Source organism: Antrostomus carolinensis, unplaced genomic scaffold (assembly GCF_000700745.2).
Source record: "Antrostomus carolinensis isolate BGI_N321 unplaced genomic scaffold, ASM70074v2 scaffold47325, whole genome shotgun sequence".
Taxonomy (NCBI): domain Eukaryota; kingdom Metazoa; phylum Chordata; class Aves; order Caprimulgiformes; family Caprimulgidae; genus Antrostomus; species Antrostomus carolinensis.
Genome location: NW_010317939.1, coordinates 7,649 through 21,565, shown reverse-complemented (window position 1 = coordinate 21,565; position 13,917 = coordinate 7,649). Strand labels below are relative to the sequence as shown.

At 40.7% G+C, this 13,917-nt stretch overlaps 1 protein-coding gene across 1 annotated transcript; it reads left to right on the top strand.

The window, feature by feature from the left end:
* The first annotated feature begins 2,688 nt into the window (after positions 1 to 2,688).
* LHX8 (LIM homeobox 8) lies at positions 2,689 to 10,288 on the top strand. The gene is made up of 6 exons (XM_029085145.1): positions 2,689 to 2,840; positions 4,329 to 4,549; positions 5,002 to 5,105; positions 7,671 to 7,766; positions 8,746 to 8,929; positions 9,685 to 10,288. The coding sequence occupies exons 1-6, from the start codon at positions 2,689 to 2,691 to the stop codon at positions 9,759 to 9,761; spliced, it is 834 nt and encodes a 277-aa protein (XP_028940978.1). The 3' UTR covers positions 9,762 to 10,288.
* Positions 10,289 to 13,917: the final 3,629 nt, after the last annotated feature.

Here is a 13,917-nt window from a genome sequence, read left to right as displayed (position 1 = left end):
GCTCAGCCTGGGAAGAGCCCGCGGAGGCGCCTCCTGTGCCGGGCTCTGAGGAAGCCCGGCCCGCGGCGCTCCCGCTCCGGTCCGGTACATGCGGCATCGCCCCGGCCTTTCCCCGGCCCGCCCTGGTCCGTGGGCTGGTGCGGGAGCTGCTGCGGGCGTGTGTGCCGGTGCGGAGTTAACGAGGCGCTTGTCGGTGAGGTTGGGGCTGGGAGAGGAAGGGAATTACCGTTCGTGCGCCGGGGCCGGGTTTGCCTGCGCTGCGGGAGCGAGCCGGGGGGAAACCGAGAGCTCGGAGCGCGGGTTAGCGCCGTTCCCGGTCCAGGGTGACAGCGTGGCCCGTTTGTTATCAGCTAAAATAAACCTTCTGGAGGGATGTCGTGGATCTCGGAGCAAAAACTGACTTTTGAAAAACCTGGAAATAAGTGATTCCTGTGAAAGGTGGGCTAGTAGTGTCTGTGAAGGAGACGAGCTGTGTGTCTGCTGGGTAGTTTTGCTAGGTTTGGCGTTCGGGGTTGGGTAAAACCATTTAAAAACAAGCAAACCCATGTGACTGAACAGAAAGCGTTACTGGGGTTAGGAGGGGGCTATTGTCCTTCTGTATCCCAGCCATTGGAATTATCCCGGATCAGACTTTTGCCCCCTCTCCTCTCAAAAGTGAGGTGAGACAAGGGTGTTAGAAGTCACTTGCTTCCATTAGATGCACCCTTTAATGAAGCCGTTGTACATCCTGCAAAGTGAAAGTCGGTAACTCTGCTTAGAACACCTCAGTGTTGTTATTAGATCATTGGTTTAGGTCTCTTTTGGGGTGAAGAGGTCAAAGGCACACGTTTGCTGGGTGGTGTTCATTTAAAACGGGATAGATGCAGGTGTGGGGAGCTGCTCTCTACCTTTTGTTTTAGTAAATTCCAGCCACCTTCACAACAGGCTGGGCTTGCATGGAATAGAGCAGCAGGACTGGGATCAGAGAACTTGAACTTGGTTCCAGTTGCATTAACTCCAGCGATTTACTGATCACTGCTCTTCCCTGTCTGAAAAACTGGGATAACATGGTTTAGAGCAAAAGACCTCTAGATGATTTAGCCTGAGGTTAAATTAGCTGTTACTGCTCCCTGCATAGGCAGAGGGAGAAAGGAGTCTGTGCTCGTGGACTGGTATCTTGCTGACCATCAGCGGTATGTGTTCCAACTTCAGCCCTGTAGATGAATAAGAATGTAGATGGGCAGCATCAAATGGGACCACTGTCAAAGCTCTTGATGTCCTTTTCTGTGAAAGAGCATCAGCCTCTGAAGGACAGGCAGCAAGATGAGCTTTGTGTGGCTGGGATGGGATGCCATGCCTGCTTGCAGAGCTGGGCAGCCCCAGCCTGGCTGGGTGCAGGCTCCTCTTGCTCTGGGCTCTGAGGGGTCGCCCAGGGAGCCCCCATGTTGGGGGTCGGCCAAGCAGGCTGGGCCTGGCCCAGGAGCTGCAGCCCTGTGCCTGCAGAGCAGCCCGTTTGGGAGATGCTGGGGAGGATGAGTTTGGTGACAGGTGTTATCAACAGTTTCCCATTATATTGTGGCATAAATTAGCATATGGGAAGATGGCTGCCAAGAAGGGTAATAGCTGGGACAGTGCTGGGTGGCTGCAAACTGTCATCTTACAACCTGAAGGATGACTGAAACGGCGACTCCAGCGTGAGTGTTGGAGTCAATACCTCACTTTCTCTGTGCTTTGGCAGTGTTCTGATGAAAGGCACATCCTGGATTATCTCCGATCTGCTGCTTTGCCATAGGCGATATATGGGTGGCTTGGTATGAGATGAGAAATTGGCTCAAAAAATAAAAAAAAAAAAATTGTTCATTATTTGGTTTACAGAATTCCTTCTATGCAGCATGGAATTATCCAGAGGGTTATTACTTAATTTTTATGGTTGCTTGGGAGTCTTGGATTTTCAAATTATTTAAGTTATTTAGCTGATATGTGATGCACAATGTCTGCAAGACAGAGTTCTCTTTGTAGGAAAGAAGAAATGAAAATAATTGCACTCAGTTTATTTGCACAAAAATTACATGCGTGTTTTCAAAACCCCTGATTTCTGCTGCTTTCCATGACTCTGTCTCGTTTCACTATGGATGTTACATGTTAAATAATTGTTGAATTTGCTATTAAAACAACTGCTGATATTTTGAAACCCTCACTCCATTCACTGACTTTGCTCTAACAAAAACCTGGCAAATGAAGATGTGGTTCATGGTGTGTTTCTATCTGACAGACTTTTTTTTTTGTTTTCCCTACTCTCATTTTAAAATTTCAAATCGTTTTGCCAAGTTTGTTCTTTGTTAGGCAGGACTTTTTACAGGCTGGGAAATAAAAGCATGTAAGTTAGCTGCCTTCCCAAGGTCATGTAAGGCCAAAACTTGCTCTGTTACTCTAATGCTATGAGAACAGAACTGGGCACAAAGCATCTACGTGGAACTTGAATCTCTTGCTTCCTCTTCTGGTGCTTTTAATTACAAAACCATGAAAGCTTATTCTGAAGACCTCCATCACATTAATTAACCCTTAATATGCATGCAGTTCTATAGGAAAAATGTTTTGCCTTAAAGATAAATTTCCCTGTGAATTGTGGTACGTGGAATTTTTGGCTTTGCTTGTATGGATGTAAAAAATAGTTTTTTGTAAATATGAAATCTAATATCGGTATCCCAAATGTTGAGAGGCATTTTTGTGTTTTTGCAGGTAAACGACCTCTGCTGGCATGTGCGCTGTCTCTCCTGCAGTGTTTGCAGAACATCTCTAGGAAGGCATACCAGCTGTTACATCAAAGATAAAGATATCTTCTGCAAACTTGATTATTTCAGGTATATCATACAGCAATATAATTTTATAAGATAACACGCTACACTTGCTTGTTACTTTTCACTTAAACCACAACTAAAATGCACATTTAGGTTTGGTTTTTATTTGCTAGGTTTATTTTCAGTGGTTAAACTCTGACATTTCTTGGAGAGGGACTTGGGAAAACCCTGTCTGTCTAATGTATGTAATCTGCCCCTCCATTGTTATGCATGGCTACTGCATTTATATAATAATTTACTTCTGTAAGCCTAGAGGGGAAAAAACCAAAACAAAACAAAGTCAGAGTCCCTACCAGAGTTGAAAACCTATCTTATGTACCAAGAATCATCCTTAGGTAACGCTGATTGAGAATACAAGGTAGAGTTGAGATGATATTCTGCTTGGCCTAGTGCTCCACTGGTATGAGACTTGAAGCCAGGGAAATACAGAAACAACCCAGAATAAATCCCGTGATCTTTAAAAGAAGCTTTCAGCAGTTACACCTTTCTGTGAGCAATCTGAATTAGAACATGAAGCATTCTTCAAGATTAAGGTCTAATCCTGTAAGGAAGAATATTACTTACTTTTGTTGGCATTGAAAGTACTCGTGATACAAAATTTTGGGTCCAGAAAGTAGCAAAAATTTTTGCTGTTAATTTTGGTGTAATTGCTAGTGCTTGCCTAGACCAAACAATTTATGGGTTTCTCACCTGTGTAGTGAATGGATTCTGTTTAGCCAGTCAGTTTTGACACAGAGAGAGGGAGGGGGCAGGGTGAATACTGTGAATTTCTGGAAAACCTAACTTTTGTGTGACTTAAGAAACAAACACACAACTTAAGAGTCTGCAAAGATTTTTCAAGACAAGTTCCTATCTAAATAATCAACATATGTTGGTGACTAGTTTCCTATTCAAAGAGAAATATTCTACCATAGCAAATACTTGCAGATATTTGAATTTCTTTTAAAATCATAATGTGATGATAATGAAGGAAATAACTATGAAGATACAGGTTTTCCCCCTTCTGCTGAAGGGGACTGAACGATTAGTGAAGGAAGTTGTAGCTAAATATAATAATTCAGACTAGCACTAGAGTAATTTGAAATATATTTGAATAATTAGGAGAATTTTGAACACAAAGTCAGCTGTTACCATCTCCTGCTCACAGCAGCTTTTTAAGGAGTAATTATCTTTATAAAAGGAAAGATGAAGAGTTGTGAATTAATGTAGCAACTAAGATGTTTCAGTTTTACTCTTTGCCTCATGAAAATATTAACTTCTGTAGTTCAGTAGTGGTCATTCTTTAAGCTATCGGATACAAACCTGCTGATTTTTTTTTTTTCAATAAAAACACAAATATGCTGTCCCCTCATCCCTTGTGGTCAGCCTACTTGGCTGTGGGTCTTGGCTGCGCTGCCCCATCCTGGTTGCCTCAAGCCTTCCTGGAGTCACCCTTTAGCCTGAGACGGTTGGTGTCTGTACCTTCATCCTCCGTTGCCTTTGTTCTTGCAGGCGATACGGCACCCGCTGCTCCCGCTGTGGGAGGCACATTCACTCTACTGACTGGGTCCGAAGGGCTAAAGGAAATGTGTACCACTTGGCATGTTTTGCGTGCTTCTCCTGCAAAAGACAGCTTTCTACTGGAGAAGAGTTTGCTTTGGTTGAAGAGAAAGTCCTTTGCAGAGTACATTACGACTGCATGTTGGACAATCTGAAAAGAGAAGTTGAAAATGGTAACATACTGCTTTTGTTAAGAACTATGTTTGTGGTTTAGTTTTAATTAAATTGTTGGGTTTTACCTCATCTTCCTTATTAAGAGATAATTACCTAGCTTTACTAAGGCTGGAAACACAGGTTCCTGGATTAAAATAATGTGCAAATTATTTGATGTTTTAATTTTTTTAAGTTTGTATAACTTGTTTTCTGTCCTAAGGAAAAGAAAGAAAGGGCATTATCTAGTTGATAAAATATCATGCTGGATCGGTTCCTTCCCTCACTTGCATAGAAGTCATTTGGGGTGTAATGGGTCATGGTGCCAGATCAATTTAACTTTGAACAGAATATGGCTTTTTTAAAGTTGAAATTCAACTGTCCATGTAGTGTTGGTTATTGTTAGAAGACAGTGACTTACCAATAACATTGTTTTGAACATTTAGCAGATGGTGTTTTCTCTTTAATACTTCAGGTAATGGGATTAGTGTGGAAGGAGCACTACTAACAGAACAAGATGTTAATCATCCAAAACCAGCAAAAAGAGCTCGGACCAGCTTCACAGCAGATCAACTCCAGGTAGAAGGGAGTGCTAAAACCTTGCATAGTTTAGGGTTATGCAGGACATAGGTGCTGAACCGATAGTAAATCGGATGCATATGGTGGGGAAGAAAAGGTTGCATGCTTTAAACTATTTCATAAACTATCAAGACACAGCATGTTTCTGGAATTGTTTGTTAGCTTCAGCAGTTTAATATGGAATAGTTACTCTTCAAGCTTTTTATTTCCCTAGGGGCAGACAGTAATTCTGCAGAGTGGAAACAAAAAGGTTGTTCTATTTTGATTGCTCGATGAAATCTATTTAATCAGGCATTTACATCGCTACACATAATAAAGACAAAATATTTTTAGAATTATGTCATGTGAAAAGTTGAACTAAAGATAGGTACTGCACATGACTTCAAGACATTAACAGGATGAAAGTTTGAGTTTTGTTGTAATGCACAATAAGGGCTGCAAAAGACTGTGCTTTCAAAACAGATAAGTATGGTGTGTTCCTGTTTATATTCACATGAACACAGGCTCACTCCTGTCACTGACTGCTTCTTGTTTTGCTTTGGCTTATGGAGAAAATGGGGAATAGTTGTGCATTTATTTCTTGATTGCCCTTTTTCCTCCTAAAATGGTTCTTCCAAATACTCGCTTTTTAGAGCATATGTCTCGGCTATACTTCTGTGCACCAGGAAGAGACTATCAACAGGGACTCACCTTTGCTTTCCTTCCTTCTCTCCTTCTACTGGCCCTTTCAAAATGCTTGTTGTTGCCTTGGCAAGAGTTAGCGCTGGACTGCCTCAAATATGAGTTATTTCACCCTCTGGATCACCACTTCACTTAAATTAGCTTTCTAGGGAAAAACACCATGGCTAGGGCCAGCTCCCCATGAAAGGGATAGTGATGAGACCAGATTTAGAGGTTACAAACTGTAGTGGGAAGGAAGCTGCAGCTTTATACCTGATCCTAACTACGTGTCCCTGCTTTCAGTTTGACGTCTTTGAATTTCTGGTCACACATGGCTACTTTACACCATTTGTTTTCTGCTGTCTGAGTTCTGTTTTTTTGGCTTGTCGTTGTCTTGTTCATGAAAAAGACATGAACAAGGCAACAACGGTGAAAGCAGTTGAGAAAAACTAAAGTTGAGGTGTAGTAACATGCAAGGCATTTAAGCAGTGCCATATAACATGGCATGTAGCTGCTCAAAGCTTGGTTTGCTGTTTCAGCCGTGACTGAAGACAGATGTGTTGTTAATGCAAAACAAGCGTGTTAGTAATAATCTGACAATGGCACAGGGCAAGGGCTCTGGACATCAAGCTCTAACCTCTGCAAAAGGGAACTTTCTAGCAGCAGCTGAACGGGAAATAGGCCTGGCCATCTGGGTGGGAATTGTATTCAGGGCTTCTTCCCATTTGCTGTCATTGAAACTTCTGTGTTCCCTTCTTTTCCCCTTTTTAAATGGACTGTAACCTACTTCAGCAGGTGTCCGAGAACTTGGGGCCTCTTGTTATTTAATGACACTTGCTACCTGCTCAGTGCATCTGTCTCTGTATTGTACTTGATGCTGGTGTAAGAATTCCAGCAAGAGAAGCATCAGAGGGATAAGTGACTGTCAGAGTGGCAGCATGTGGTAATGCACCTCCTGAAGTACTTGTACAAAAGGTTGCCCCTGCTTTTTGATGTCCCTGTATGAAACAGGAGGAAAGTAAATAGTGTCTACAGTTCTGAATGTGGAGAGAAGTAGTCTGAATCTTCAAAGATGAAGCCAGGCAAAATTTGCAGGCCATCAAGGGTCAAAATCCATAAACAAGAAACTACAGTTTACGAAGTTGCTGCAGATACCCTGCAGAAATCCATGAAGCCTTAGTTCCTTAAATAAGGTAAACTCTTACAGGCTCTAAAACTGTTCAAGATGCAGGCCAAGCTGACATCTGCTTCCTCAAAAAAAAAAAAAATTCATATCCTAATGACAAGTGTTCACTTCAATTTTCTGTAAAAAGATGAGTGTAACCAAACAATTACCTAGTGCAGGTCAGCCAAGGTGGACCCTCAGCGTTCCTCAGGTCGGTTAAAGGCAAACAAGGCACAAATTGCTTCCTAGTTGCCTGCATCCCTCATGCAGCTGAAAAGAGGGTTAAGTTACTCCATGTAATACAAGATGCAGAGAGTGACTGACAAGTTCAGAGAGGTGGATCAAAGTTCATTCCTTCCTTACGCTGTGGTCTACTGCTGTAGATGTTTTCTTTATCAAGCATGTTTGAATTGCTTTGCAGTGAGTTTTCTCCCCCAGTCCTTTTAACGGAATTATTAACAGAGCACGTTCTCCATTTTTTACTACTGCCATGCAGAATTAATTTATTTCATTTCTGGTAAATGTCTCAGCTCAGTTAAGCGTAATAAGGGGCCTGTATTTTGGCTTTGGGGATTTTATTTTATTTTTTCCTTAATGTATTGGGGACTCTCTGGGGACTAGTGATTACAACAGTTTCCTAAAAACAGGCAAGGAATAGGATGACAGTCTGACAGGAGTCTCTAATGCTGCTCTCAGGACTGCACACAAAAACCCTGCAATCTCTCATCTTGCCTTCTCAGGTTATGCAAGCACAGTTTGCTCAGGACAACAATCCAGACGCACAAACGCTTCAGAAACTAGCAGAAAGAACAGGCTTGAGCAGGCGTGTTATACAGGTAACTGTGCTAAGTTACTGGACTAACAAAGCCTGGTACTTGTCCATTGGAAATGCTTAACAACTGTTTTCTCCACGTAGTTATTCTGAGATGGAAAAAGGTCTCATCTGGCAGTTTTAACATAACTTCAGACAACACCCTTAGTCAAGAACAGGGAAACTGAAAACTTGCTGTGTCCCTCTCCCACTTTGTGTGGAGGATTAATAATCTTCCAGGAAGAAACTTCTCAGCCTAAATAGTATAGAAATTGGCACTAAGCTCTTCTAAATACAAATTTCTGACTTTAATAGTCTGTTCTTAAGACCTGCACTTGAAAATGGCTTGTGGTATGGCACATTAGAAGTGAGTGAATATCTAGTGATCTGATCTAGAGTGCAGAGTTAAAATATATATCCATGCCATCCAAAACTGAGAGAAACATAAATTTAGAGTTTTTGCTTGAAGATGCCTCTCATGCATTATATGCATGCTCTTTTTATACATAAATATTAAATTTTATATTGTTTATATAAATAAAAATAAGTTTGCAGTTCCCTTGGATCATTCTAGCCTGGAAGATTGACAGAGTGTTTCTATGGAAATGAGGTATCTGACAGATGTGATCAAGCCTTAAAAAAAGGAAGCTTGCACCCTTTCTGATGTGAAAAGGCAAGTGGGTAACCTGTGAAAATCCTGCTTTGCTGTCAGTAGCATTCAGGCATGGAGGTGGCTGTGTCCCGTTAGGTGTCCCAGGAGCTCTGCAGCCATGGCCTTTATGGGCTGCTGTTCATGGCAGGAGCTCCCCTGACTTGACCACACTTGTTTGCGGCACCATGTAGGCTTAGAATGTTTATTTCTTCATTTGGACTGTCAGCGTTATGTTAAAGGCCCAACTAACTAACTGAACTCAGCAGAAGTTAGAACTCTGAGGGTTTTATTGTGCTAATGTTGAAACAGAATGCAATCTATCAACATGATGGAAATTTTCCCCCCTTTTCAGGTGTGGTTTCAAAATTGCAGAGCACGCCATAAGAAACATGTTAGTCCTAATCATTCATCTACTGCTCCTGTCACAGCAGTTCAGCCCTCCAGGCTGTCTCCACCCATGTTAGAAGAAATGGCGTATTCAGCGTATGTACCCCAGGACGGGACCATGTTAACTGCTCTCCACAGCTATATGGATGGTAGGTATAGCAACTTTGCATATCCAAGTAAAATCATTATTGACTGTAGCAAGAAGTTTCCCAACTACTGATTAAAGAAACTTAACAGATTTTTAATTTCTAATATTCTCTATGGAATATCTTAATGCTGTACTTGCTATTTACACCTCCTTAAGTGTGCCTCTTCAAGCAGTAGCCCTTCACTGTAAGAGCATAGCTGAAGATCTGGGTATGAAGAACACTGTGCTTCCTCCAAACTGCAAATACTAGTAATAAGAAACCAAACCCTTCTTGAAACATCCATGCCATATTTTTTAATAATATGTAATTTTAATGGAAACTGTTTACTGCCCGTTCCCTGGCTCTTACCCCAAGAATTGTAGATGTCCTCAATCCAGCAGCTTCACCAAGAACTGAAGCTGCCCTCACCGTAACACAGGGTGGGGGGAGCCTGGTGCTCAAAAGTTATTTCAGTAGTTGTGTCTTATGGCCTAGCAAGTCAACTACTTCAGCTCATAATGATTTGTGATTAGGAGAGACTGGGAAGGTTTTGGGAGAATGAGACTGAGCTGCACGTGTGGCCTGAGCTTGTTTTTCTCCAGAGTGGTGGTGTAAGGTGGGCTGTGGGTGGAGGATCGTGAATGCTGGGCTGGGTAAAACCGCATGCTGTGGTGGCTGGGATCAGTGACCTGTTAGTACCTAGTGGGATTTAATAGCTTATGGTCTTTATCTACCTCTGATGAAATTGACTGGTAAATCTTTTTCTGGTTTTGTAGCTCATTCACCTACAGCTCTTGGACTCCAGCCTTTGCTACCCCATTCAATGACACAGCTGCCACTAAGTCACACCTAATTCCTCTCTGTCAGGGATATAAGCTATTAAGGATGTAACCTTAAGTCATTTATTGTGTATTAAAAATATAATTGGAAAGATATTAATGTTAACTTTTTATTTAACATCTAAAGCATTTTCAAGATCATTTTTGCTGCCCAGGTATGTAAGTATATTTAGCCTGCAAGACACTTTTATGGATTCTGCATAAATAACTATTACATTGTTTACAAGCCTTATTAAACACCTTTTTGTATTGTCTGGAAGTAGTACACTCTAGTTATGTGTGTGTTAATTTATTTGTCATCAAAAGAGCACTTTGCCTAAAAGAAAGGACTGACAATTGTGCAAAATGTTTACAATTCTTTGTGAAATTGTAGTTTATCATTAGTTTGTATCTGTAAGTTATTGCTAAAAGTATTACCTGTATTTGAGTTGTATACAGCCTATATGTTAAAGCTTATTTCTGTGAGTTTACAAAAATAAATTTTGGTTGCAAATATTTTCAAAATGAACTGAATAAAGTTTCTGCTGTAGCATGCCAAGCATTAGAATGTTGCTGTGTTTATAGCTGAACTGTGAGCGTTGCTTAGGGACACTACATCGAACTCTTTCAGGAGCATTCATCTCTGTCTCAATTGATTTTAAAAATCCTTTAATGGGCTTAGATGGGTCTTGAAACACCTCAGATAAGTACTTAAGTATACACAAAATAGTGCTGCTCCTGAGAGTGCAGGACTGCAGGGTGAAGGAAATGGTGGATGTATAGGATAGATTTTTAACTGTGATTTAAGTTGGCAAGTGGAGAGCCTGAATTTGCATCTGCTTTAACACTTTGAATTTTTACTACCTCAGTTTCTGTTTTCTTCTGTGGTTTTGTCTTGTGATTTTGTTAAGCAGGATGGTAAATAATATGCAGTACTTAGAGTCTGCATTTTTAAAGTAAAATCTAGTTCAGTATTTTAACTGACTTGTATCAAATTGCATATGAACAAAGACTGGACTTCAGTCAAATGCACAAAAGTCTACTGTGTTTTAAACTGTTAATGTTAACAAATTTTAATGTTAAACTGATTTGATGGACAAAGGCTAGTGCATACTATGAATTCAACTGATTTTTTTTTTTTTTTTCTTCACAGACTAGTTTCTTTCAAGCATTAGAGATGGGTAGATCCCATCTGCACACCTAAACTTTACTTGCATCAGCAGGAAATGGTACTTTTGAAGGTGTGTGTTTGTCCATGTACTACTGTAAGTTAGTGTCTCTACTCTGTGAAGTTTCTTAACTGTCCTGGTAAAACCATTTCAGTCTGGAAAAGATAGTGTTCTACCTGACAAGATGGAAAGATGACGGCTTTTGTGAGTGTAACTTGAATGGCAAGCTGGGAATTATTCAGTTTCCATAAATTAAATGTTGACACTGTTTCAAGTGCTACTCACAGATGTCTGAGCTCATCTGAGTAGCAAAAGCAATCTATTTGTACTAGCACAGTGGTTTGGCTAGGCTAGTGTTACCCTCCCAGATTTTTTTCACAAAACACTCTAAAGCCATGAGGTGTTGTGGAACCTGACTGACTTTACATTTTATTCTAACACACACGACTTCTTAGGGGAGTGCTCTGGGCAGAATACTGAGTTCAGGATGCTGTTTTCAGTACCTAAGCTAGCTCCAAATATCTGCATAATACAAAACTGCTTGCATATCCATAGACAAACTGGGTTTTGTTCATTTGTGGGGCCTGATATGCAAGTAGGACAACCTTACTGCTGAAGTTTCACCAGCTAAATGAAGCTAATTTAGATCTTAACATAACTTGGCTATTTCAAATACTATTCAGCTGTCTTGTTTTAAAATACAACCTGACTTAAATCAAGTCCATTTAAAGAAGATTCACTCTAATTGGAAGGACTAAGCATCTTCAGGTTGCCTGAAACAAAGTAGGTCTAAGCTTATTTATGAAATGTCCCTTTCTGTTCAGTTCCAAGGTCAATGCAGGATTAAAGTAAATGGGGGGCAATTTTCCTATTTCCCTGTGAAAATAGGAAGCAGGGGAATTCATCTTCTAAGAGGATGAATGCTTGAGCAGTTATTTTTAAGTGTGGCCAGGAAAATGCAGAGCTGAAGATCTGGATTTTTGAGTCTTCCCTTTGAGAACATCTGTCCTGGGCCAGCAGCTGACTTCAGCTGTCTGCAGCTGCTGTATGCTGTCTGGGGCTGACAAAGCACATGGAAAACTGAGGACTGTTTCAGTCTGCTGCTCTCAGCTGAAGCTGTTGCAGTAGCCTGACTTGTGTGTTCAAATGCTTGTCTTTTTCTCCTGGTTGTGCCCTGGCTTCCATTTGTGACTTTGAGCTCCTCTGACCCTGGAGCCATCCTTAGTGCTTCATGCTGTTTGAAAAGAGTAACTTGAATATTGCTGTGCTGAGGAAATTTGTGGGCTCTCTTTGCAGGAAGAGAATAGCTACAGAGGAACATACAGTATGCTGAGTCAGCACCTTCTAGACTTCACAGGTTTAATTTAAAATTGAAATGTTGTATGAAATAAATTGGTCTCAACATCTGTCTTAAAAGTGACCCATCTCAAACACAGAACAATGTAGAGCTCTGCCCAGTGCTCTGCTGTGCAGATGCTTTTGCAGAGAACTGTATTTGTAACGTGCTCCCTCTGATCCCAAAGTGTTTAGCCTACAAGGTAGGGTGATCATATGCCACTTTCTAATAGTTTCAATGCAACATATCTTAAGAAATGCAACATGGAACTAATGATGCAAAACATACTTTGCATCAAGGGGTTCTCAAAGGAAGAAATATCACTAAAAAAGTTCAAGTTGTGTCTCAAAAGTACTGTGAGAAGACTGGCTATGGACTCCTACCCCCCTTCCTTCCCTGATGTACAAGTTGGGACTGGCTCACATATTGTGTGTTAGAACAAGTAACTACACTGCAAAATAAAACTTGAAATTTATTATGTTCAACCTGCTGTAGGAGGAGGCAGAAATAGAGATGAAAAATACCTTCCTAATGCAGACTTCACAGAACTTTCTGTCTGTTTATTATTAGTAGTTGGTAGTATTTCAGTTTGCAGAGTAAAGAAATAGTCTACTGCTATTGCATCTTCAGGATCTTTAGAAATATTTCAAACTCTGCAATTAAGTTAAATACTGGAGTCTAGATGTTTTGCAGTTCTAGCTATTCACTGGAAATACAGGTTTGTGTTCATATAAAGACAAATCTGAAAAGTACTTGAGCATTCTCTAGTCTGCTTTTCACAAGGCACAAGGAAATATCTTCGCTACTGCTAGTGGAGACGTTTAATCTGTTAGTAAGTGTTTCTAATAGTAGAAATTTTTACAGACTCCACAGGAAATCTATCACTTTCTTAGGAACAAAACAAAAATTCCAACAACAGAAAACTCCCAGTCTTCTCCTCTCTGTCAAACAAATCCAAAACACTGAGTTTTCCATATCAAGTAATGTTTTATAAATGTCTAATTGTTTCCATGCTATTTTCTTTGTCCATCTTCTTGAAGCACAAAACTCAGTTTTAGCCAAGTCCTTACTGAGGCTCAGTCGGAGAATTAGGGCACCCGAGTTGCTCATTGCTGTGTGTCCAGCGTGGTGACTGCTTTTCCTCTAATAAAGCTGCCCTCCACATTCTGTTTGTGACCAGCTGTTACCTTGTCTCCTGTTTACCATTCTCCATTCATTATTGCAGCCTAGATAAGCACCTTCTATTTTACCATGCTGAATTTCACCCTGCCTCTTTTTTCACTATTTCTCAAAAGTTTTCAAAATAATTTTGAATTCCAGTTCTGAGCTCCCCAGTGCTGCCTCTTTTGTGTTGTCAAAACTTCACTAAGAATCTCCTTATTCTGTCACTCAGGTAATGAAATAAAATACCAACTAGAACCTGAACTCTTCTACCCTAGGTTATTTCACACAGAATCACAGAATGTTAGGGATTGGAAGGGACCTCAAAAGATCATCTAGTCCAATTTCCCTCTCTTGCTTATGTCAGACTGTGACATGTACAACTTCTTGACCACCCACACAGCTGTTACCCTTGCTAAAAGGAAGCTGAGCTGATTTGACAGTCTCATTTGTATTCTTGTTATTGCTGGTGTGGTTAACATTTTTAAATTCTTGAATAAAATAAATAGACTGAAATGAAACTGC

Coding starts and splice junctions, on each gene's coding strand:
- LHX8 (XM_029085145.1), top strand. CDS start 2,689: ATGTTGAGAGGCATTTTTGTGTTTTTGCAGGTAAACGACCTCTGCTGG. Junction 4,550..5,001: donor GAAAAGAGAAGTTGAAAATG/GTAACATACTGC, acceptor TTAATACTTCAG/GTAATGGGATTAGTGTGGAA. Junction 5,106..7,670: donor TCACAGCAGATCAACTCCAG/GTAGAAGGGAGT, acceptor TTGCCTTCTCAG/GTTATGCAAGCACAGTTTGC.